Consider the following 26,397-nt stretch of genomic DNA (forward strand, 5'->3'; position numbering starts at 1 on the left):
TCAATCAGTAATATTAAAAGCTGCATTAAGCCAGGAGACAGAACAGATGCCAGGATCAGGCTCTGTGTAGCAGTGAGATGGGCACAACTGGCAACACTGCCTGCTTCGCCATCACGGCCTCCAACCAGTACAGCTGCTAATGGTCTAAACTGGAAGGCACCCTCATGGTGTAGGAGGTAAGAACCGACAATACAACTTTTATACTGCAGGGGATAGACAGCTGTGCCCCGCCTTGTAACATAAGTAATGTGAGTGTTTGAATGGCAATAAATTGGTTGTGCTGTAATGTAATATCTGGGACTAGTATACGTCTTTGCACCTGCAGAGTGCATGTATTTACAGTGTGTATGGTAAGCTAATACAATAAGGCATCAAAGCTGGGCAATGGTTTTTAGAATCGATTCGCAATGTAATTTGCTTTAGTAATCATCAGGCAAGCCCAGAGACTGTTGTATTGTGTATAGGCCCAGAGAGCAAGGTATTCTCTGACACCTTGCACATGTGATATATATGCAAACAGGCACATTCTTATTATTGGGACCAGATGGCTACAAATTATTTAAAGAACATCTGTTTTTTTTAATCCCAATATATAGTTCTTCTTTTCTTATTTAATCTGGGCAAATAGTGAAACAAATAGATTGAGATGGCTTTTTACTGTGAACTGAAGAAGAAACTTAAAAGGGCACCTGTGGCACCAACGCCTAGTGAAGGAGAATGGGTGGAGAGGCGATCTCTTAAACAAGCGCTCAACTCTACCAATCTCATTATTAGTATTTTAATTGATAAAATCATTTTTATTAGCAAAATATCGAATATTTCTAAAATGCTGGCCAGGAAAGATCCACAAAGAGTTGTTTCGTGTTTCGTGTTTGACCCCTTCATGGTCAAATATGCAACACATGGATTTAAAAAAAAAACCATGGATGCACGGAAGCTATTCCCATAGATACTGTATTTTGAAGCATCACAAATGCAGACCTAGGGACCTTCATTCCCTTTCTTGGTGAAACCCTCTGTGTTGCCAATTGTATACTTTAACAAGTCTCAATTTTCTATAGAGAAGCACAAGGCTATTGTGAATCAAGATTCCAAGAGCTTGAAAAAAATGGATATAAATATTGGTGAGATGTAGTCAAGTTAGCAATAGTGCTTACCTGAGCCAATGTGGTTTAAACGGGCTATAAAACTTGCATTGGATTTCGCCTAAAAATACTATTGTCTTCGGTGTGGATGTTACCAGCACAAGCAAATAACCGTAAACTAATTTCAAATCGACAGCAACTCCCAAGATCGGAATTATTAACCAGTGTTTTATTTCCCGATAATTTGATTTTAAATTCTTCAGATTTTGGTTTCAAGGGGGGAGAGAAAGTAAGCGCTAAAACCAGACGGCACCGGAGAAACAACGGGTGATAAAAATATTAGTAGCATCACCTGGACTTAAGCCCCCCCCCCCCCCCCCCCCACCCCCAGGCTGTGAGCCAAAGCAATTTGATCGGTTCCAAACTAAAAATATTAGAACAATGGCAGACCTGAGCAAAGGGGAAGCTCCTTGGCTTCCAAGAACTCCAGAGTAAATATGAGGCTCCAGATCTCCACTTATTCAAATATCTTCAATTAAGACATTTCCTACTTTTAATCAAAATGTTGTAGCCGAAAGGTCTATTATTTTGTTATAATATAAATATCATATTTGTTTGAATGGTATATGCGCAATTCCATAAACTACCAAGACACAAAATAAATGTTCAAAAGGTATATTGGGATCCAATACAGCATTGCAGTGAGATCATAGAACAAGACTCAGATGATCACAATAGTATACATAAGTGTATATATATAGAAAAATCTAATACATATTATTTCAAAATGCAATATAAGGGTTAAAATGAAAAAATAAATAAAAAAGCCTTGCCACAAATAATGAATGAATGACAGGCTGACACTGATGGAGGAGACTATGTTTCGAGACTCTTGATAAAGGGTCATCTCATTCACAAGGGTGTCAGCTTGTCATTCCTTCATTATTTGTTGTAAGGTTATGGTTAATTAATTAAATGCCTGGGTAAACAGGTAGGTCTTGAGCCTGATTTGCAGAGATGGGGTCATTCGAATTATACGAGGCAGATTGTTCCAAAGAGTGTGAGCAGCGTGGCTAACACCTCGGAGCCCAATGGAAGTCAAGAACATTCTGGGAACTGTTATGCTAAGTTCAGGGTGGTTACTATGCGACATGCGCGTGCTTACGTATGCGCGCACGTTCGGGACGAAGTTGTGAAAGAGAATATCTGTTTTCAGGGTAGAAACGACCCTTGGCGGCAAAGTACAACGTTGACACTGCTACATTTTGCCGACACAACCGAAATTGATTTTTCGGGCTGCAGTCGCGTCACGTGAGCTGGTTCAGCGAAGCAGCTCCGTGACACGTTCGCCACGCCCCCAAACGCCGCGACCCAACTCCTGCAGCCAAGGCACAGATCGCTGGGCTGCAGGAGCGCGCGGCGGAGGCGCCCATGGAAGCTCGCAGCCGTAGTATCCACCCTGAACTCAGCCTTAGGAGTCCTTCAATTGCAGATCGAAGTGAGCGAATGGGGGTGTAGAGCAGGGGGGCACAAACTTTTTTCCCTGCGCCCCCCTACCGGCGGTCCCCTCACTCCCGCACCCCCTTAACCCCCACTCACCTGCGCTCCGGCGTCATGACGTCACGTTGCCATAGCAACGTGACGTCACATGAAAGACGCCGCGTTGCCATGGTGATGCAGGAAGGAAGCTGCAGGAGCCTAGGTAAGTGAAGGTTTACAGAGGCCCTGCATCTCTCCCCGGCACTTAATTTAAGTGCCTTCGGGAAGCGTGCGGGGCCTCTGTAAACCCCGCCCCCCCCCCCCCCCCGCCGGCAGTCTCGCGCCCCCCAGTTTGCGCACCGCTGGTGTAGAGAACTAGAAGCTCTTTCAGATAGCTGGGACTCTGGTCATGTAGTGCTTTGAGTGTCTTGGTATTTTTTGGGCTGTTTATTGCTCCTCCTTTCTGATTTACAGTATTTTTGGGTGGGAATAGAGACCACCTTGAGAAATAGTTAATTTTTCATATATATATTTTCTAGATTTGTTCCTTTACATTACCTGTAAAGAACTGATGTTACATCTTATTTCTTCTATGCTCAATTCTGCCATCTTGCGTGGAAAGCTTCTGCAATGAAACAGGTCGTGGTTTACGGCACTGACAACTGTTACCTAGGTAGTGCCCTATTGAGGGGAAAAGGGGCAGCCTTCCAACAAGTGCCTTCATTAGAGCTATGGCCAATTATCAGAAATACACGTTTCTGCTGTAAAAACAGAAAAGAGCGCATTATGTATGTCATTGAGTAAAAATAAAGTGTGGTACTCTGGACTTGTAAATGAATGGAAGTAGTGGTATTCTATCACATTTTGTCGTCTCCTTGCTGGAGGAACCAACTAAGAGAGGAGTTCCAATGCTCTAGCGTTGATGTTTATTCCATAGCTTTTCCCCCACCCATATGCACCACAATAATAGAAGGTGCCTCCTACTCCTGCAAGAAGTTTAAATCCCTGCATGGGTCACGTACAAAGTCACTTATGTTAGCAGATTATTAAACCCTAGTAATCGAGGTCAGCTAAAAAAAAAGTCTGTGCTTGCTACCCAATGCACGCACGACTCTCTAATCCTTCGACTGTAAGGGAAAGTTAAACATCACCGCTTAACCCTTTACTGATTGACAGAGGACAACAAGTGCAAAGTGCCAAAGAATAGGATTACACAGGCCTGTCCCTCATATAGATTTGCCTTCTCGGAGCTATACATCAGTTGGTGTCTAAGGCATTAAAGACCAGATACACTAAGCTCCGTTCAATAGGGGCAAATAACGGGACGTTGCCAAAAAAACATTTTCCCTGAGGTCAACGCATATCCACAATGCTAATTATATGCAAAAACAATGTGCGTCTATCTCATTTGCATAGGCCTAATGTCACGTTGTTGTAGCGCAGCGCTGCGTTCGCTTCCGATAATGGGAGGTTAAGTGTGTCTTGTCATTTACTCTCATCCAGACTCCGAAACCAGTCTTTAACTTAAGCAGAAAGAGTAGAGGGAAGTAGCGTTATGTTGGGTATGATTTAACTAACTGTGGTACACTCAAGCAGACCCTGTAAAAGCCCTATTTCAGGGTCTGGATATGAGTAACGCCAAGCTGATTCCCGTAACGCTAAGTCTGTGCGTTACCCTTCCCGGAGCTTAGTGTATATGCGATGTCGGAGGAATGCCTCTTGTTCATCTCATCACGGACGTCTAAAAGTGAACGCTACACTATGAGTAAAACTGGGTTAACATTCTGGTCTTCACTTGAGTGGATAAGCAGTGCTATTAACATAACAGTAATTCAGGTTAACATCGCGGTGAATAGCACAACCTCACTTGTCTAGGTTGAGGTCTGGGCCTAAAATATATTCCGGGTGCGATTCACCAAGATTGTGCGAAGTCTTTACTGGCCCTGACCAGTCACAAACATGGGCACTTGTACTTTTATTACAGCGTTCTAGGAAATACGATTGGGAACGGCTGTTTGAGAGAATAAATGGCCTGGTTTAAAGTCGTCTTATTTCAGCCTTTGACAAGTCCCCCTTCTTTCCTGGTGCTTTTCTGAGATTAAGTTCTGCAGGGCCAGGGATTCAATCTTCCTATTGTAACAATTAGATATTATTCTGTCATACACACTGTCATCACTACACAAGGATAAGTCATCACTACCTCTTTCCAATAATGTACACAGATACACACAAGAAGATACGTGCTCGGCTGCTCTACCTATGATCAGCGGAAGTCATCCAACAAGAAGGTGCATTAGGAAAGCTAAATTGTACCCCAAAACAGAAACATCGGGACGGAGCACAGGCGCTCCGAGCGGACAAGGTCCCTAGAGCCTGCACTCAGTGCTTGTGAGGGGGAAACAATTACTCTATATATAACTGTCACAAATGAGAAAATATGGTAATATGATATAGTGTAATGCTGTTAATAAAGCACTGTAATGCTGTATACCTATAGTAAACACTACCAATGTGTGCCTATATAGGGCAGTCATGCTAGCCGTCCGGGCTGCTAGTGCTTACTATAGGTATACAGCGCTTTATTAACAGTGTTACAGTGCTTTATTAGTTCTTTGTTCTCATTGTTTGGTCCTCATTTTTAATGCATACCCATTAAATCAGATTGTAATATTCTCGTATCCACGCTACTATCTGGACCTCCGTTCATACCACCATATTTTCTCATTTGTGACAGTTACATATAGAGTAATTGTTTTCCCCTCACAAGCACTGAGTGCCGGCTATAGGGTCCCTGTCCGCTCGGAGCGCCTGTGCTCCGTCCCGATGTTTCTGTTTTTGTGTCCAATAATGTACACACCATTAACAGAGCCCACAGTACGAGAGCATGGACTAGTGGGGAGTTGTTACTGCAGCCAATCAGAAAAGGATATTTCCGCATACGTGTGACCCCTTCTGCGTCACTTAAAGAAAAAGTGGTGAGGAACATGGAATACATTTTTGAGATAGAAAGCACAGCCGGCTTATACCCCTCACATTCTGGATGCAGATATTTAGCATTCTTCTTTTTGTATATAGCAGATGGCAATAGGTGACCACATCTTCGAACACGACAGGATGAGAGGGGGGTGGAGGTATTAAAGGAAATCTTTATGTAAGGGTTCTGAGCAGAGTTGAAAGCTTTCCCTGTTTCTGCCACTGTCATTTCTGTATTAACTACAGACTCTCTGGATAGTGCAGCACTCTGCAAAGAGACTGTAAGTGACATCTCTGCCTGTGCATATATTATAAAGACACCAAGCAATCCGTGCTCATCACTGTAACATTCCTACATAGGCTTTAGAAGTTGTCTTTTCGCTGCTGTTCTACACATTTGACACTAGGGGGAGGTGCGTGCGTAATGAGGGGAGTGAGAGAGGGACAGAGATGAGGGGTCTCGCAAGGCCGGCGACACTGGGGGAGGGGGCGGCCCAGTGGAAAACTCTAGTCCTGGGCCCCGGGAAAGCGATCGGCAGCCATGCTCCTCTAACTAGGCATGGGCTACTTCTCCAAAGGGGCCAGATCAGAAAACTTTTAGGAGTAGAAGGACCACAATAGTAATGTTATTTTAGATGCATTTAAACACTTGAAACGTATATTTTGCACGCACTTTTTTTTCCTCCAGATTTTTACAGTACCGTAAATATTTACATTAGCTTAACGTGTGAAAAATTGCACTTGCTGCCTAAGCAACTAGTATGAAATTAGCAAGACGGAAGTCCCAAGGGCCACATGAAGGGCCTGCAAGGGCTGCATTTGGCCCTTTCTTGCATTAGATGATGCTTCAATGCACGTTGAAGAGCCCTGCATGAGACCATACAGCCATCTCTTACAGTGGCTCAGCTCTGAAGATACACAATTAACGCGCACTCACTCACATTTATGAAATGGCCATTTAAATATGTTTGTTTTCACACATATATTGCTAACTAAATAACCCTCCATAAAGTCAGCGCTCAGATTGTAAACCTGTGCACTATAAAATGCATTTCTATCGTCTTTCTTCATTATCACTAGAAGTAGAAACACAGTCTATATTTTCTAACTTTTTTTATTGAACACAATTATAGGTACATACAATCTAATGCAATATATACATACAAGAATACACATGTACTGTATATTGTAAGCTCTGTGGGATATGAGCTCCCTAATTTCCACAGGCTCAGTACCACAAGATTGGCGTAAAGCAGATGTGGTGCCTATATTTAAAAAGGGAGCTAGATCACACCCGGGGAATTACAGACCTGTAAGCCTGACTTCAGTAGTAGGGAAACTACTTGAAGGTTTAATACGGGATAATATTCAGGAATACCTAATGGAAAACAAAATTATTAGTAATAGTCAGCATGGATTTATGAAGGATAGATCTTGCCAAACTAACCTTATTTGTTTCTTTGAGGAGGTAAGTTGGAATTTAGACCAGGGTAATGCAGTTGATGTGGTCTACTTTGATTTTTCAAAGGCTTTTGATACGGTTTCACACAAGAGGTTGGTGTACAAAATAAAGAAAATTGGTCTCAGTAATAATATATGCACCTGGATTGAAAACTGGTTAAAGGACAGACAACAGAGGGTTGTCATAAATGGAACTTTTTCAGGTTGGGCTAAAGTCGTGAGTGGAGTACCTCAAGGATCGGTACTGGGACCCCTGCTTTTTAACTTGTTTATTAATGACCTTGAGGTTGGGATCGAGATCAAAGTCTCCATCTTTGCTGATGATACTAAATTGTGTAAGGTAATAGAATCATAGCAGGATGTAATTTCTCTTCAGAAGGACTTGGAGAGACTGGAAACGTGGGGAGGTAAATGGCAAATGAGGTTTAATACAGATAAATGTAAGGTTATGCATTTGGGATGCAAGAATAAAAAGGCGACTTACAAATTAAATGGAGATATATTGGGGGAATTCTTGATGGAGAAGGATTTAGGAGTGCTTGTAGATAGCAGGCTTAGCAATAGTGCCCAATGTTATGCAGTAGCTGCAAAGGCAAACAAGATCTTATCTTGCATCAAACAGGCAATGGATGGAAGGGAAGTAAACATAATTATGCCCCTTTACAAAGCATTAGTAAGAATATGGAGTACAATTTTGGGCACCAATCCTAAGAAAAGACATTATGGAACTAGAGAGAGTGCAGAGAAGAGCCACCAAATTAATAAAGGGGATGGACATTCTAACTTATAAGGAGAGGCTAGCTAAATTAGATTTATTTACATTAGAAAAGAGGCGTCTAAGAGGGGATATGATAACTATATACAAATATATTCAGGGACAATACAAGGAGCTTTCAAAAGAACTATTCATCCCACGGGCAGTACAAAGGACTCGGGGCCATCCCTTAAGGTTGGAGGAAAGGAAATTTCACCAGCAACAAAGGAAAGGGTTCTTTACAGTAAGGGCAGTTAAAATGTGGAATTCATTACCCATGGAGACTGTGATGGCAGATACAATAGATTTGTTCAAAAAAAGGTTGGACATCTTTTTAGATGGGAAAGGTATACAGGGATATACCAAATAAGTATACATGGGAAGGATGTTGATCCAGGGATTAATCCGACTGCCAATTCTTGGAGTCAGGAAGGAATTAATTTTTCCCCTTAATGGTGTTTTTTGTTTGCCTTCCTCTGGATCAATAAGTAAGTATAGATATAGAATAAAATATCTGTTGTCTAAATTTAGCATAGATTGAACTTGATGGACGTACGTCTTTTTTCAACCTCATCTACTATGTAACTATGTAACTATGTAATTCCCACTGTTAACTCCCTTTGTATTGCACTAGTAACACTTTGTATATTATCTCCCTATACTGTCTTGCTACTTTGCTACTTCTGTAAACCGCAGCATACATTTGTGACGCTATGTAAACTACACAACACACAAACACACGTCACCAGCTAAAATTCATGATTACATTACTCAAGGCTGTACTAGTCCAATGAATTTTATATAATTTAAAACATTTGAAACATAGAAATAGGGCGAGAACTGTTTAAAAGTCTCCCACAGTGGTAGCACTGCAAAACCAGGTAGCATATACAGGGTCTAAAAGCATAATTTGCAAATAACCAGGGAGATCCCTAATATAAAGATGCATCCCAAATTGCTGTCCGTTCCCTTTATACACCCTCCCATGCTCATTCTCTATTGTACTCCATTATCCCTCTCACATATCAGGACTCCTCTCCTGTGTAATCAAAAGTGGGGACAAAAACACTGTCTCCAACTACAGACCAATCTCTCTTCTCCAAAGTCATGGAAAAACGTGTCCACTCTCAATTAAGCGATTACTATACCAAGAAAAATTTCCTTAGCCAACGCCCCCAAAACACTTCATGGTAACTACCCTCCTAAACGTTTGCAATGAGATCCAGTGTGGAATGGAACGGGGACAATTCACTGGTGCAATATTACTAGACTTTGCAAAGGCTTCTGATACTGTTGATCAGGTTATCCTGCTAAACAATCTCCATTGCTCTGGAATAGGGGAACACACATTCAACTGGTTTCAATTCTACCTATCGGTAGATGCCAACATGTGTCTATCTCGGGCTCTAACTCCAACCCCTTGGATATCACCTGTGGTGTCCCACAAGGCTCTGTTCTGGGGCCCCTACTCGTTACAGTCTTCAATACTGCCTACAGCTTTTAAGGGAGCGTCAATGCACCTGTATGCAGCTGACACAATCTTATATGCGCACAGCCCTAGCCTCTCCGACCTTGGACACGTCCTTCAATCTCATTTTTCAAGACTTGAAAATTGGATTTACCAAAACTGTTTTTAAACACTGACAAGACTTTAACAATGGTATTAGGGACCAAGGCTAAATTTCTAAAGCTTCCTACTGTATGTTGGAGCTACAGATCATAACCAAATCTAATAGCATCCTAGCCTCTGTCACTAGTTTTAATTATCTGGGCATATGGTTTGACTCCCATTTAACATTTGAGTTGCACATGACACCATGATACCCTGACATCTAAAACATATGTCAAACTAGGTGTACTTTATCTGAACAGATCGCCCCTAAGCCCGCTGGCACATCACACAGCGGATGCTAATGAAAATTATAGACTATGGGGACATAGTATATGGTACAGTGGCCCCAAATTCAGCCTAGCAATCTAGACACCCTCTATAACTCAATATGCCACTTTGTCCTCCAATGTAACTATAACACACACCACTGGGAAATGCGCAAAGTTAATTTTTCCTGTCTTGCCTTCAAATACTTTCTGGGCAAGCTACCGCCTATCTGCACAAGCTCCTCTCCCCTACCACACGCAGCACTTATAACCTGAGATCTGACTCCAAAAGACTATTCACAGTCCCACGGTTCAACAAAGTATCCGGCCGCACCTCCTATTACCGTGCACCTCACGACTGGAACAATCTACCGGAGACTCTCACAGCCGCCACCGGTCTAAGCTCTCTCAAAAATAAAGCTGCCTCACATTTTAATCTGGTCTGTTACATACGCCTATAACATATTATCTCTAACTGTGCATGCAATGTCAAATACAATGTATTCATTTAAAATAATCATGCATTTGTCACCATAACTCTGTGCCCAGGACATACTTGGAAACAAGGGGTAACTCTCAATGTATTACTTCCTGGTAAAACATTTTATAAATAAATTCATTCATTAAAAAAAACAATGCTTTAATCTGCCTTTTTTCTCACTCCTTGTTCCATCCCTCCATCCCTCTCACATAAACCCTGGGTCTTTCCTCTCTCCTCTGAATCTGTACATTTGACTTCTCCCTTCACTCCCCTTTTCCGTGTGGTGTAAAGTTACTCCCCCCCCCTGTGTCACAGGAAGAGGCTTATTATGCCAGTCTGCATCCCTCCCCTGCCCCCCCTGCCCTCAGGAGTCAGACGCCAGCCTGGAGCTCTCACACCTTTTATAGGCAGCTGCTGAGATGAGGAGTGCGTGTGTGTTTGTGTGTGCACAGTTGCACACACAGAGGGGCTGGCTTGATATTTACTGAGCACTGGGAGGAAACAGGGACAGAGAAATAGCGAGGTGGTGAGAGTTTCAAGGAGAGGAGGAGGGAGTTAGGAACAGGGGAAGGGGGAAAAAGAGAGGAGGGAGTTGAAAAGAAGAAATGGAGGGAGAAGGGGGGAGAAAGAGGAGCTGAAGGGAGTAGGGGAAAGAGGAAGAAGGGAAAGGGTGTAAGAAGAAGAGAGAAAGGGAAGAGATGAAGGAAAGTACAGTGAAAGAAAGAGGAATAATGGAAGGAGAAGAAGGAAGATAGAAAGAGAGAGAGTGAGAGAGAGATTGTACCTCACAGGAGCTTTAGCAATACTGAAATGCTCTTTCATCATGCCAATAAAGCTTATTTGATTTGAAAGAGAGAGAGTGAGAGAGAGTAGAGGAATTGAGGAAAGAGGGAGACCAGAGAGAGCTGAAAGTGACTATTCTTAAACTCTAACTTCCTGAAACATCTGGCAGTCTGAGCACATTCCTGGAGGAGAGATGGAAAGAGGCTCCCTCCTCCCTGCCAGACACAAGGAGGGAGCCTGAGCACAGCACAGACATTACTAACCCAGGCAGCACTCTGCCTCCCCCTCTGCTGCACAGAGCCCACATGTGTCAGTGACAGAAATAAGGGGAGAGGGGGAGAGTTACTGAGCCAGGGCACAGGGGCTTCCAGCCAGGTGTGTGAGTGGATATCTGGGCACTGACTGGGTAACGTCACAACACATGGAGGCGCAGGAGAGACATTATTCCAGTACTGTCCATCCTCATATCACTCTACAGTTGGTAAGTAGAACTCTACCAATCCATGTTTAACCCTGTACATGCTGAAAAGATGCAATCCTAGCCCTGGCTGCAGGGTTGCAGCACATTGCTCTATTAACCCAGGCAGTGCTGGCCATTTGCTGATTGAAAGGGTTAATGGCTCTACTTTCCTTTGGCATTTTCTGGATCAGAATCAACGGCCCAACTACTCCTTTGCGGGGACATCTGCAGTGGTGCGGTTTTTAACCCATTTGGTGCTGGAGAAGGCCTTTCAATGGGTTGCAAAGCTGGTGCGTTCCCCCGGAGAACGGCAGAGCATTCCTCCTTTAACCTCCCAACTGTTTCTGCAAGAGAACAAGGCCGGTGACATGGTTAATCATTAGTCCCTTCTTGGAGAAACCTGTACACAATTTTGCTTCCTTCAATGATAGACATTCAAATCACTGGTCTCTTATAGCACCCGCCACACTTCGCAAGTTGCAATTGCTTAAAAGCACCCACAAACATGTTACCAGCTATGCCAGGAGTGGCCAACTCCAGTCCTCAAAGGCCACCAAACAGGTCAGGTTTGAAGGCTATCCCTGCTTCAGCACAGTTGGATCAAATCGGATGGCTTTGACTGAGCCACCTGTGCTGAAGCAGGGATATCCCGAAACCCTGACCTGGGGTTGGCCACCCATGATCTACGCAGAATTTTGCCCCGATGCTGTGAGACGAGACAGCATTTGGCTTTCAATATGTCCGGGCCCCTGTGTGAAGACGTTTGCTGGCTGCATAAGTCCAGATATAATTTGATTTTCAAAGTACAGTATCGCCTAACTCCAGGCGGCACTATTATTATTATCGTCTTTTATCTGTATGGCGCCAACATATTCCGCCGCGCAGTACAATGTGGGAGGGCGAGCAATAACATTGTATGACAGAGTACATATGTATTAAGGCAGCCTGGGACAATAGGGATGTAACAGAGCAAACAATCTTTTCAGCTTGCCAGGGACTCCCAAGTAACACAGGAATGGGAATGAATGCTCTGATGCTCTGATCACTAAAGCAGCTACAGTATCAGTTTGGTCTTTGATGTGGGAAACGACAGTACTTTTGAATAACCCTTGTAGCTAATCTGTGTTTTGAATCCTGCTGCCCTTATGACGGGGGCCGTGTTAACTAGGACACTTTGTGCATGGAGAGGTGCAAATAATTCACACGCATTTGCAAAACTGCTACTATTGCTATTGCTACCAGGACATACTTGAAAACGAGAGGTAACTCTCAATGTATTACTTCCTGATAAAATATTTTATAAATAAATAAATTTTACTCAGAGGTTAGAATTTGGGGCCGAATGCAAATTTGGGGATGATATGGTGAAATTTGGCAATGTGCGCTGCAACTTTTAAATAGTTTGGTAGTATTCACAAACTTGATGGACGTACGTCTTTTTTCAACCTCATCTACTATGTAACTGCTGACAATTTGAAAATGCGGAGAAAGATTGTTTACTTTAAAATAAAGTGTGTGTTATTTATTTATAAAATGTTTTACCAGGAAGTAATACATTGAGAGTTACCTCTCGTTTTCAAGTTTGTTCTGGGCACATAGTTAAGATGATAATAACAGTGTTGATCAAAAGAAAGATCAGAAAGTTTGCCCCTATAGTAAGCACTCTATGTCATATATAGTATCTATAGATGGACGTAATAGCCCAGCAGTGAATTACTGCAAGTCAGGTCTGTTGACCCAGAATCACCAGAGAAACCAAAAAAATAATAACATTTTATTACTTCTACATTTAAATTAAAAACACATATACATTATTAAAAGTCCCCATACTAGTGTGGCGTAAAGAGTTTATCATCCAAATAGGTATGCCTAAATAGCTAATACCAACAGAAACTCATTATAAACATCCAAAGTCTTAATGTAAATCTTATAATTAATCAGATTAGCAACGTATCTCTAGGTATTTAAGGTTATTAACCTAAACCAGGTGTCTCTCCTCATCAGAGATCCAACTTGTGCAAATGGTCACATACCTAGGAAATATAACTCAGAAAATGACATTGATGACAAATAATACATTGTTACAAGCACAGTTACATAAGTGAACAGGGATTCTGTATACATTATATACAAGACATAGCATGCATAGCTAAGATAATATATTATAGGCGTATGTAACAGTTACCGACCAGGTTAAAATGTGAGACAGCTTTAGTTTTGAAAGAACTTAGACTGGTGGCGGCTGTGAGAGCCTCCGGTAGATTGTTCCAGTTTTGGGGTGCACGGTAAGAGAAGGAGGAGCGACCGGATACTTTGCTGAACCTCAGGGCCATGAACAGTCTTTTGGAGTCTGATCTCAGATGATAAGTGCTGCATGTGGTGGGGTGAGGAGCTTGTTCAGATAGATGGGTAGCTTGCCCAGAAAGTATTTGAAGACAAGACAGGAAAGGTGAACTTTGCGCCTAGACTCTAGTCTTTGAGCATTTCGCAGTGATGTGTGTTGTAGTTGCATTGGAGGACAACGCGGCATAGTGAATTGTAGAGGGTATCAAGTTTGCTAAGGTGGGTTTGGGGTGCCAAGCCGTATACTATGTCCAAACCCTCCACAGTAAAGCATAAAGCAACTGTAAATATTACTGTATGTTCATTTGCATGTCTTAGACAGGTCTGCAACCCTGTCTTTCCCCATTGTCACCCAGCATACAGCGCTTCCACTGCAGCAAGGGATTCTGGGAAATGACATGCAAATGAGCACTCAGTGCCACCTTTTGTCTCAAGCTCGTATTACACAAGCCAATCCTCAAGCCAATGCATGCTGTTATATATGTGTGTGTGTGTGTATATATTGCACTACATTTTCACCATCTTGTGGCATTTTTAATAAACTTGTACAAATATTTTCAAATCAAACTATGACAATCTGTAGCAATGCGTTTGTTACTCCGTCCTACTTCACAATCATTGTTACTCCCATACCGCTCTCTGCTATCTTTTCTTCTCCTATGTTGCTGTTGTCTATTCTTCACGCCTCTCTCTTTCATTGTTAGGTCACATTTGGATGGTAGCAAAAGATGGCAGCTGAGGTTAACATGAGAGAATGTGCCCCCCAGAAAGACAATGAGAAAAGACACGCCTCGAGGAGCAACAGGATTCCGAGAAGAACAAAACAGTCACCTGCAAAGAATAGAGGCACTGAGCGTGCAGCCATGTCAGGGGTGCCTGAAACAGAACCGGTGATGAGAACCTCAGTATTACAGGGCAAGGTCAAAGATCTGAAGGAGAAGCACCGGGTGTCACAGGCCTCCGAGAGTTACAGAGGGGAAGGAGAGACGCAGGATGGGGGGTTCTCTGAAGATGCCTTGGTGACTCCTGAGCTTCGTACGTACTTGACAGAGGAGGCACTGAACTGCAGTAAGCAAAGGAAATTCTGTGATGCTGAACCAGAGACCTGTGGATTGGATGAGTTTTGGGGGTCCCCCACAAGAAGAGAGGCTGCTATGAGTCACTATAATGGACGTGTGACAGTGGATCTCTCTGGTTACCCTGCACTGCCCATGTACAATCAGAACGAAGAAGAGAGTGACACATGGGTGTGGCCCCCAGATCAGCTGCAAGCTTCTTCTCAGGAGCTGTCATGTGCTCCACAGTCCCTGAGTCACTTGAGCTGGGAGCCTTCCTCACTGAGCCTGGCTGAGAGAGTGGAAAGGAACAGGCAGGAGCTAAGAGGAAAACTGAACAACACATGTGACAGCGGAGGGACCCCACATGGTGACACACACAACATCGGTGACAACGGTCAGGTGCCCACATCCAAAGATACCAGCTGTGAGTCGGGGCAGGGAGGAGGCAGGTTATGTATCGGGGTGGTGCCCTGTATTTTGGGGGGTTTTTTTATGTTCATGATCAGAGTTTCGTGTTGTAATGCAATGGACTTGTCTGGATTTCAGGGTTGTTTCTTGGTGACATGGATGGAGATTCGGGGGTGTCCTTGCCAGATTCAGAGGGCTGTAGGTAAGAGCTGAAATGTCTGTCTCACAGAATAAAAGACCTCTGCTTTATTATACTCCGCTTTCCATTGAGAGATGCAGAGGAAAACAAGGCCCCCCAGATATCTTCATTAAGCTTTGTGGGACCTAATGAAACAAATAAGGGCCATATATTGGTCACTTATGTATCTTCATAGCACAGGGTGACAGTGCCATAGAGACAGAAGTTGCTGTGGGTCATTGTGGTGTACCATTTATTTCAGGGGAGACACATTGCTGTGATGGGGCGGCCAACTCCAGTCCTCAAGGGCCACCAAAAGGTCAGGTTTTAAGGATATCCCTGCTTCAGCACAGGGGCACCCCAAATACCTGGCCTGTTGGTGGCCCTTGAGGACTGGAGATGGCCACCCCTGGCATATGGTCTCACGCCACCATGTGATTTAGACACACAACTGATCATTGCCCATAAGCCTAAAGCATGTGTCACGTATCTCACACAACGTCATTGTATCCTTGTCAAATCTGTTCCTAAAAAATGTCTATGCCCCAGTTGCGCCTCTCCGTATATTGTCTGCATGGTTTGCGGGGTCCGTCAGGGGGCAGTGGCAGTCTCCCACCCCACCCGGTGTTTTCATTCAGTCTGACGCTGGCTCTTACACTCCGGGAAGTGGCGTCATCCTGCAATCCCCTCTAATCCTCTTCTAGGGAGCTGAGCGTCCGGCACGAACAGGCCAAACAGCTGCTATACAGAGCACGGATGAAAGCAAAAGGGGCCAGCCCCCTGCGAGCTTCCCACTGTGTCCTGCCACATCCCCACTCACAGTCTCCACTCCGGCGGTAAGAAGGGGGGGGGTGAGATGGAAAGAAAGAGAACGGGGAAAGTAAAAAGGATGGATACACAGAATGGGGATTAAAAAGGATATAGAGAAGGCAGAAAATGTATGGGGGGGGGAGGGGGTGAGAAGAGGAGGGAGTGAATGACAGATGAGGGACATTTGTGTCATCTATTCCCACATTTTCTCTCCTTACATCCTATTTGATCTTTTCCCCCCTATTAAAATTCCCAAATGTATACGCTTAGTCGGTGTTTGCTGTCCTTAACTATATGTGCCTGCAGTTCCTCAGCTAGGAGGATGTTCCATGCATCTACTACTATTCTCTCAATTAAAAAGTATTTTGTCACTTTCCCCCTATGTCTAGCACCCTTAAGGTGCAGTTTATTGCCTCTTCTACTTTCTAAGAAACCAACCACATCCCCTCCCCCTCACACCTCCTCCTCACCCCATTCTCTCTCACCCTCTAACTTCCCCCTCACCCCATTCTCTCTCACCCCTAACTTCCCCTCACCCCATTATCTCTCTTTAACCCCCTCATCTCTCTCCCTCCCATCACTTTCCTTTAATACCTTACCATGTCCCTAATTCTTTCCGCCTCTCTCTCCTTCTCCAGCATTCTTACTTTCTCCTCCTGTGCCAACTGGCTTCCTGTCTTTCCCTGTCTGCTTTCTGTGTAAACTTTATAGCTGACTCTCCTTATCAGTCACCAGGCTATGTGCATTATGATGTCACCAGTATGATGTCACGTGCCAGATACATAGCCTACCAAGAACAACACCCAGTGGATGACTTGCTTAGAGAAATTGTAATAACTCAAAGAATTAAAAATACAATGTATCCACTTTCCAAACATAGACACAAACCTGCTCCTTGATCTCAGGAACCATCATGCAAAATGTGATTACGGTATCGTAAGAAGTGTCCAGATGCACAGCAAACAGAGACAATTTTACAAAATATATAGTAGATTTGAGATCCTTTATCATGTCTTCAATTTTCCTCCTTTTATTTAAGAATGGGCAGAAAGAAGAGGAAAAATGTATTTAAATGTTTATCTGTTGATAATATTTTTAGACCACAACAGTCACTTTGGAAGACGGGCCATGAACGGCCACTGATATGAGTCACCATGTATAAGCCCGCTCTTTTCCGCCCCTCTCTTTATCCTCCTTTCCCTCTCACAGGGGTCCCTGTGTCTCTGGCGCTCTGACTGATGGGGGGTCTCTAAGTGACAGCTCCAGCAGTGACTACTGCTCGTGGCACCGCGGCTCCCGTGGATCCTCCCCCTCTCACGTGCGCTTCCAGGACGAGTCCGAGCGGGACGCGGAGGAGCGATACCGGGAACGGCAGCAACGGGGTCCTCAACCGCCCTGTGTAAACACCACACCACCACCCACGCGGCACTCTAATGGTCATTTATCTTGGACACAGCACCTGACCCTCTCTGGAAATGGACAGTGTGGCACCTGCAGCTTTTACATCACTGGATCAGGAGCCAATCAGAATCCAGGAGCTGCCTCACAATGCACAAACTCACAGAACATTCACAGAGGTTCAAGAACCACCCAGGAGGGTCCCCTCACTTCCCCTTTAGGGATCAAACCCTCACCGCACTGGATTCTCCCATCCCAGCCCTGGCGAGTACACACCGAGCTGATCCGTGAAACGCACATTGGAGGGGATTCCACTGCAGACTCCTCTGGGGAGGAGGATGCCAGCCGGGGCCAGAGTAAGACATGTCGTGCCTGGGTCACCCGCAGGAGCTCCAGAAACAACCTAAGAAATGCAGTACCAGAGCCTGGAGCCACAACGTACCCTTCAAATCCAGACCCAGAGACTGGAAACAGAGCTAGTCTATCAAGTCTGATTCAACTAGAAAGTCGAACCAATAGCAGCCAACAGAATCCCATACCAGATCTTAGAGCCAAAAGCAACCCAGCACCTCTAAAACCAGATCGTGGAACCAAAACATCGGCATCAAATCTAGAACCTGAGACAGTGATCAGAACTAATCAACTGAATGCTGCATTGAAACCTGGAACAAGGACTATCCCACAGGTTGTAGAGACTAGAACCAGAAAAAACCCTGCACTAGAAACTGGGAAAGAACCCAAAACATTAAATCCAGAGTTTGAAATCAGAAACAGTTCATTGAATTTAGAGACTAGAGCCAGAACCAACACACTAAGCCCAGCGGATGGGAAAACCCTGAGAATCTACTCGCTGGATGTTAGTCCAGCTCAAGGTGGCCTCACGCTTTCTGGTCGTGTGCCTGTCCCGCCAGCTGGGAGAGCCCGCACCACTGTACCATCAAGGACAAGCAGGTTTACAATGCGTCCAGAAGGAACCAGCCAGGGACGGGATGTGGTGCAAATTGTTCCGGATCAAAAGGGCAACAAATCTGATGAAGTGCCAAAATCTCAGAAGAAGAATGAAGAGAGTCTCAGGGATTCAGACAACCAACAGTCTGTGTCTGGTAGCAGAACCAAGGAACATGGGGGGAGAGAAAGGCTACACAATGCCAAGGAACAGCTGGACAACCAGAAGCCTAATGAAGCCAGGGTACAAAGGAGCAGAGATGGGCTTCATGTAGCAAGGGAACAGCTGGACAGAGAGAGAGCTCGCACAACTAGGAGACAAAGGGACCGTGAGAGACCTCATACAATCAGGGGACACCAGGAAGCTGAACCTACTTACACAGCCAAGGATCCTCCAGACAGGAAAATACATATCATGTCCAGGGACCAGCTGGTCAACGAGAGGCCCAATGCCGCCAGAGAACAAAAAGGCAGTGAGGGGTCCAACCCACGTGGGCAGCAGCAGCAGCACACTGAGAATGGACACACAGGTGCGCTTTTACATTGTTTGCCAGTGACGAGAGGGAACAGACTGGAGGCGAGATTCACTAAAGAGCCTCATAGCGATAACCAAATTTGGCTTTATTTTTTTTTATGGGATTTACGGAGATATTTTTGTCATTTGCCGGCGTATTCGCTAAGAATGATCAGGTCTATAGGTTGAGAATTAATAGTGTTACGATTCGCAGCTCGCCTGCATACACGAAACGGTGTTACCTCGTGGGTAAATAACACTAGCAATACAAATAAGATCTAGCTCAGGGTGGCCAACTCCAGTCCTCAAGGGCCACCAACAGGTCTGGTTTTCAGCATGTTCCTGCTTCAGCATAGGTGGCTCAATCAGTGGCTCAGTCATTGTGACTGAGCCACCTGTGCTGAAGCAGGAATATCCTAAAAACCTGACCTGTTGGTGGCCCTTAGGACTGGAGTTGGCCGCCCCTGTGCTAGCCCATTGAAATCAGCATTAATCCACACCAGCGATGCAACTGTATGTGAGGTAATATTATTTCCCTGCGGCAGAAATTAATTTAACCATTGGTAGCCCGAGGCTACCAATGCATTGAAGGAAAACCTTCAGGCACCAAAGGGGTTAACATACACTATCCACACCCTGCAAATAAAATACCACGTGCATAACGGGCAAAGATTAACCATTTAGTAGCCTAATTGGCTAACTAGGGTTAATATATGATGGTCTACATTGGTAATATTATGTATTGGTATCGCTAGCTTGGCTAGTCCTACCTTGCCGATGTATATCATGGCCATACATAGTCATGTTAGGCCCAACACCAGGCTTAGGATATGTTTTGGAAGATCATCCAATAATCGTCAGGTATCAGAGTTTAGTTAATAGCACGTGAGTAACTCATTTGGAGTTAACTACTCATTTTCATCCTCTGCATTACAAATAATGACATTGCTGCAGTTAAAAGCCCGTTATCACTCCTTTACCTTTGGTTAAATATGGTTTTAGTGACTAGGTCGATAAATAAAATTGGCATTAAACACTGATAACACCAATTTATTCATTTATCAACCTAATGTGAAACTCTGCCTCAGATCCCTACTCATTGTGGGTGATGCTACTTCCCTAGTATGGGGAAGAGAGCAGATCAAGTCAGTGGGGCTGAAATCTTTTCTGACACCTTGAAGACCTCTTCACGGCACATTGAGTAGGAGCCGTAGTCCTTTTGTTTAAAGCAGTTTTCTGCTTCAGGGGACTTTTGTTCAGGGCTAAGGGGGGGCAAACGTGTGGTAACAAGGGAACTGGACTTTGGCCATTGGAGGGCCTGAATTAAAGAGGGGGCATAATACTGAGACTTGATACTATTAATAAACATATTGTTTGACTTCCATTTCCCAGGAGGGGATATCTGTTCCAGTGAGATCAACTTCCTCTGCCAACCTACCCAGGACAAGCATCTGGTACAGGAGCCAATGGGAGAGAGGTACGTGTGGGGGGCAACATAGGGACCCCAGAGTATCTTATTCTGTTGAGAAGCCCCGTTGGTCAGTCTGAAAAACTAGAGGATGATACCGTAGCAAGCTATGACATCACAGCAGACTATGATGTCACAGGCCCACACGAGTTTTTAATTCTTATTTTACTTATATGACACAGACAGACACACGGTGAGATACATAACATTATAATATGAAACAAGCAGCCAGTGGTCATAGGTTTGTGTCACGTGTGTGTGCAACTAAAACACACTCATTCTAACACTAGCTGGTCTCCAGAGTTCAGCGGGTTCGTTTCGTTTATTCACTGCAGGAATAGCAGGAAATGTGTCAGTAATAATAATATTTATCATATCTTTTTTTTTTTACCCCAACGCAGGCCTGGCAGGGTACATATAGCGCAGGCCTAGCAGGGTACATATAGCACTGCGCCTGGCAGGGTACATATAGCACTGCGCCTTGACTTTTCCAAGCACAATAGGTGTCTACTTTCAATCTCATTTCTGGTGCTGTTGGCACAGGGAGATAATAGGACTTGCAAATGTGTAATGAAGTAATGGACTATGGATGTGATGAGTAAATGCTAATGGTTAACCCCTTCCATGCTGGGGAGGAAGGGGCTGCAATATTAATGAACCACAGGTTACACTAAGGGAGTGATGCTTTGCAGCTGTCAAACATTGAAGGTATCAAGAAGCAGAGCAGACATTGAGCAGGCTGAAGCCACAGTACTCCTGATGTTCTGTAGGTATTTTTAATGGGCTGAGCGAAGTGTACTCTGCTCTACAATAATGTATTGTGTCACTTTCATACTTTAGTGGGCCCATCCCTTGCGTCCCACCTCTCAACCCGTTGCACCCAGCTGCCAGGAAAGGTGACATCTGCAGCGGGATGCGGAAAATCTTCTCCACCTTTGGCCTGACCACACGTCCTAGATTGGGACAATTCCAGTCTTCCAGTATGGAGCAGATCTCCACCCCGGCTACGGAGGACACGGAAGCTTCAGGGGCCGGGGGCAAAGATCCGTGCGATGGAGCTGTAAAACCTGGCAGAATAAAGAAGAGCCCTTCACTTCAGTCCCTGAAACTGGTGCGTATAGAAACCAGACACTGCACATCCTCTCCAGTTCTCAGCAGAATATACAAGTGAACCCACACAGCTTGTTCAAGAAGCTAATGTCAGATAAGGGTCACTTCTAACACCAACTCACACTGCCTGTCTGGTCCTTATCTGCCTGGAACACCTGCCTCCGTGCGTGTAGCTTGTATTTATGGCAGGGACACTTGTTTTAGACTGTTAGTGATTGGCCGATTAATTAGTTCAGTATTGTAACTACGGTATTTTTGTTTTTAAATGACAAAACATAGTGTTACTATTTTGACTGCAGAAGAGCACGATAATTTTAAAGTGGCCTCTTTAGGCTCCATGGCAAAAAGTTTTGATGCTACTAGAAGATGGGAGACTGCGGTGAAAATACATAACTTTCATGTTTTCCTTATAAGGAAGTGATGGTGATGAATACTAAAGTGGTGGTACTCCACACTACTGTGTATCGTCACCACTGGTGGTAATGGCCCACACTGCCTTGTGAGACCCGCTGCCTTTTATTTATACTCCCATTTATATAAAGAGATAGCCAGTAACACAACACACTTTACAGCATTGGTGGACCATGTGGCCCAACCGCTGGCCACCCCTGCAGCCCTCTCTCCCCAGCGGAGATGATGCTCTCGTCGGATCGTAGCGTCTTCCTGACAGAGCTGATCAATAGTTCCCAGTGTAAGGAGAAAGGTGGGACAATATTCATCAGAGCGCCGGGATTAAGAAGCTGGCTGGAGGGGGCTGGGAGAAGCTACTACCCGTGGGTGCAACGTCCCTTGTGCCTGTGAGAAAGATATATACATAAGACCCTTTTGAGGGCTTGTGGTCTGCACATATGCCCCTTGAGGTATATGTTGCCCACCACTGATTTAGTGCAATAAAGGGATTTGTGACACAATGAGTGTAGGCAGGAACATTTTACAGTACACAGATGGGAAACCAATACTGTACAAAGTCTCTTTAACCATGTTGCTGCCATAGAGGCTGCCAATGCATTCTTCACGGGTTCAGCAAATGGCTGTTTGTGTTTGCTTGCTCCAAAGCCCAGGGCCATTGTTCTCGTCTTGCAACAGAAACCAAGGCCCATTATTCTATAGATGGCATGGACAGAATGCTCTTTGAAGTCAATGGGGCTTCCCATTGAGGAAGGAGACGCGGAGGATCCGTCCTCTTCCGTTTCCACCAAAATGTCCACCGCGGTCACGCAACCGCACTGTGCAACAGGGGCCGTCACCCTGGCATCGCGACTCCTGCGGCACTGAAAGGGTTAATTCAAGGTGGAAACTTTTGCGCTGAATAGAGAATTTTAAGGAGCAGTAAAAAGTGAATCCCTCGGCTGCCAAGGGGGCTCTTTAATGCGGGGCAGGCAGCTAAGGGGTTAAGGAGAGGCAGAAACAAACTATACTAAGAGAAAGTATTGTATTGGCATACAGAGATTTTGAAACCTCACAGGTCTCTTTGTCATGTAGTCTTGAAGAGAATAGTGAAAGAAAGGACGGGCAGGAGAGAACAGTTGAGTTATTTGTTTCATGGTCCTAGTGAGAATAATATCCAGAAAAAAAGTATTATGCATAATTACAGTAGCAATTAGTTAATTGGTACTAGAAATCAGGCATTTGCTCGAAACAGGTATCAATGCACAATCAGTAAATGGAAATCTACTCAGAATGTAATGATTGGGTTTGCCAACATGTAGTACTCTCCGCTTTCCACCAGATGTCACCATTTCACCTGCCACGGAAAGCCTCATCTGTGCAGAACTTGTTGAGAAAATCGGACCGATCCAGTGTCTATGTGACTGGCGAGACCAAGACCGCACCGAGGTACACTGCAAATACAGCACCGCGTACACTGCCAGAGGTGCACTGCAAATACAGCACCGCGTACACTGCCAGAGGTGCACTGCAAATACAGCACAGCGTACACTGCCAGGGTCACACACATGCACACAGTACTGAGGTACACTGCAAATACAGCACCGCGTACACTGCCAGGGTCACACACATGCACACAGTACTGAGGTATACTGCAAATACAGCACAGCGTACACTGCCAGGGTCACACACATGCACACAGTACTGAGGTATACTGCAAATACAACACAGTGTACACTGCCAGGGTCACACATACACACAGTACTAAGGTACATTGCAAATACAACACAGTGTACACTGCCAGGGTCACACATACACACAGTACTAAGGTACATTGCAAATACAACACAGTGTACACTGCCAGGGTCACACATACACACAGTACTAAGGTACATTACAAATACAACACAGTGTACACTGCCAGGGTCACACATACACACAGTACTAAGGTACATTGCAAATACAACACAGTGTACACTGCCAGGGTCACACATACACACAGTACTAAGGTACATTGCAAAATACAACACAGTGTACACTGCCAGGGTCACAGATATAAACAGCACGGAATGCGAATACAGAACTGAATTTAGGTCATACATATACAACAGCATAAAGGTATACACTGGTTACACACACAAAGCCAGTGACACACTCACTTCCAGCTTTATAAACATAGTGTATAAGGCACTCTATCAGCAACAGGTACCCTTATAAACAGCAGTGCACACACTGTCAGCAGTATATCAATACACACTGATACATACCCTGCTACAGTTGAAAATACACACAACAATGGCACTGTGCATCTGTGCATCTGTGCATCTGTGCACACTGCCACCGTAATACTCACATATACACACAGACGATAAACACGGTTTCCTTTGCACAGGCGCGCCCTCAGTGTGGAGGACATAGGATCCCCTGGCATGGCCCGGGTAGTGGGGCGGGTGGCAGAAGTTTACCCTGATGGTACCCGCCTTCTAGAACTGCAGCGCCCACCGCAGGGCAACTTTGGATTCAGCATCTCCTCTGGCAACGGGAGGCCAGATTCAGGTCAGTGAAACACCTGAATGTTTTGAGCACAGCAAGTGATTGCTGCACTTATAATCAATGCAAGGTCAAGAGAGAGCGGCGAGCTGAGCACAGAGCCAGAGCGAGTGGTGCAGAATGAGCGAGCTGCAGAGTAGCAGCTGTACATGTGCATGTTATACCAAGAGAAGAAACTGAGAGAGATATTGTACATCTTATAGCAAGGGAAGCAGAGGAAGCAATGCATTGTATAACATGAGAGCTGTGCCAATGCCATGCTGACCCAGTTCGCCTCACATCTTTCCCTGCCCAGGTGTATACGTGCAGGAGATGAGGGACGCCAGCGCTGCCAAGCTGTACTCCGGGCTCCTGCGTGTGGGGGATGAGATCTTGGAGGTAAACGATGCTAAAGTGTCGACTCTCGGGCCCGCACAGCTGAGCGAGATCATGGACCGCGAACCAATGTTGTCTCTTCGCGTCTTGCACCAGAGAAGAAGCCAGTGCTGAGGGAGCAGGCAGGGCCGGCCGAAAACCCGGCTACGTCACCGGAGACTGGGAAACGTTATTCAAATATTTTATACCGACAAGTGTCGCTGTCCAGAAAAAACTTCATCAGGGTCAATGTTTCTTTCCCGGGGTCAACATTTCAGTCCTAATTTGGCCCTTATGAGTGTCAATGTGTTGGTCTAATGTGACATCGGATGACTGTCCTTAAATGTTGGTAATATATGAAATACTTTTTTCCCCACTTTGCTTCAAATGATAAACCTGGACTGCGTACCCTTGATTTGAACATATTTGGGGGATATCTTGGTGGTCCTGGCAACCTATTTTGCACACCGCCGCCTGTGACACCAGATATTGCTCACCAGAAACATTGGTGTGCCACAGGGAAGATCTGCAGGCTGGTTATTGGTTCCAGTCACTTATGGAAACACACACACACACACTCTTACCCTTATCAGTATTAAACTGGTGTCAGCTATGAAGGAAACCGACATCCTTTATCCTCTGGGGAATAAATTATACCCATTGCACTGGATAACACTCCAGTCTGTGTTTGTGTATTTATGAGCTCTCACTGCCTCTGATTTAATATATTAAATATTTCTTTTTACATCTATTTGTCAGTGTGTGTGCTTTGGGGTTATATAAAATGATGTGTGTATATTTAGGGGTCCAAATACATGATGCAGTAAATAGTATACTCCAACACAGCAACATCAATTAGGATTGCAGTAAAGTGGAAGCACTTAGCCAACAATTTATTGAAACATGATAAAACAGTTTCTAATATGTTATTATGTTAACTTTGCAACAATGTGTCCCAAGACCCTTCTGGCAGGGAAGGGATTGCATTTTCAAAATGAAGGCCCCAGCACAATGACATATGACCGAATATACAACACGTAAGTGCAGATTCATCCAGCGCCTAGACGGGTTAGCACAGGTTAGGCAATGTACACTATCGGCTGTTTTCTCTGTTCCTATCTCTGACGACGAAACGGCCCCCAGAACTTCCCCACATTACCCAGCTCAGAATACTCACCAAAGACGGATTGCATTGAGGAGAGCCCAAGGGAGAGACATTCTGCCATTAGAAGTGCTATTCGCAACACCATATCGCTCTATAAATGCCTTTAAATTAATTGGGCCATGTGGGTTTAATGATTGAAGTTTCCCCTCAAGCTTATTGAGTTTATACTGTATTAAACTAATATATATATTTTTTCTTTTGTATGCTGGAAACATGCCCGTCCACGAGATTTGTGGAGAAGAACAGCTAGGACGTTTCTATTGCATTGTTAGAGCAGCGGTTTTTATGTTGATTGAAATTAATATTCACTATTAATCATGTATCCCAAATGAATTGAAAAGGCCCCATTTTATAC

At 44.5% G+C, this 26,397-nt stretch overlaps 1 protein-coding gene and 1 long non-coding RNA gene across 4 annotated transcripts; one reads left to right on the forward strand and one right to left on the reverse strand.

The window, feature by feature from the left end:
* Positions 1–25,624, forward strand: KIAA1614 (KIAA1614 ortholog). 2 transcript variants are annotated; one of them, XM_075616535.1, is made up of 10 exons: positions 1–176; positions 14,402–15,179; positions 15,302–15,365; positions 16,046–16,177; positions 17,361–19,024; positions 20,401–20,485; positions 21,317–21,587; positions 23,316–23,422; positions 24,366–24,529; positions 24,819–25,624. In XM_075616535.1, the coding sequence occupies exons 2-10, from the start codon at positions 14,426–14,428 to the stop codon at positions 25,010–25,012; spliced, it is 3,435 nt and encodes a 1,144-aa protein (XP_075472650.1). In that variant the 5' UTR covers positions 1–176; positions 14,402–14,425; the 3' UTR covers positions 25,013–25,624. The 2 variants fall into 2 exon arrangements, with proteins under 2 accessions (XP_075472650.1, XP_075472648.1); XM_075616533.1 differs by lacking the exon at positions 1–176 and adding an exon at positions 10,734–11,375.
* Positions 3,123–21,636, reverse strand: LOC142503809 (uncharacterized). 2 transcript variants are annotated; one of them, XR_012804098.1, is made up of 3 exons: positions 21,340–21,636; positions 6,985–11,698; positions 3,123–3,189 (listed from the first exon to the last, which is right to left on the reverse strand). It is a non-coding gene; the product is annotated as an uncharacterized LOC142503809 (long non-coding RNA). The 2 variants fall into 2 exon arrangements; XR_012804099.1 differs by lacking the exon at positions 21,340–21,636 and adding an exon at positions 16,751–17,152.
* Positions 25,625–26,397: the final 773 nt, after the last annotated feature.

Source organism: Ascaphus truei, chromosome 10, assembly GCF_040206685.1.
Source record: "Ascaphus truei isolate aAscTru1 chromosome 10, aAscTru1.hap1, whole genome shotgun sequence".
Lineage (NCBI taxonomy): Eukaryota > Metazoa > Chordata > Amphibia > Anura > Ascaphidae > Ascaphus > Ascaphus truei.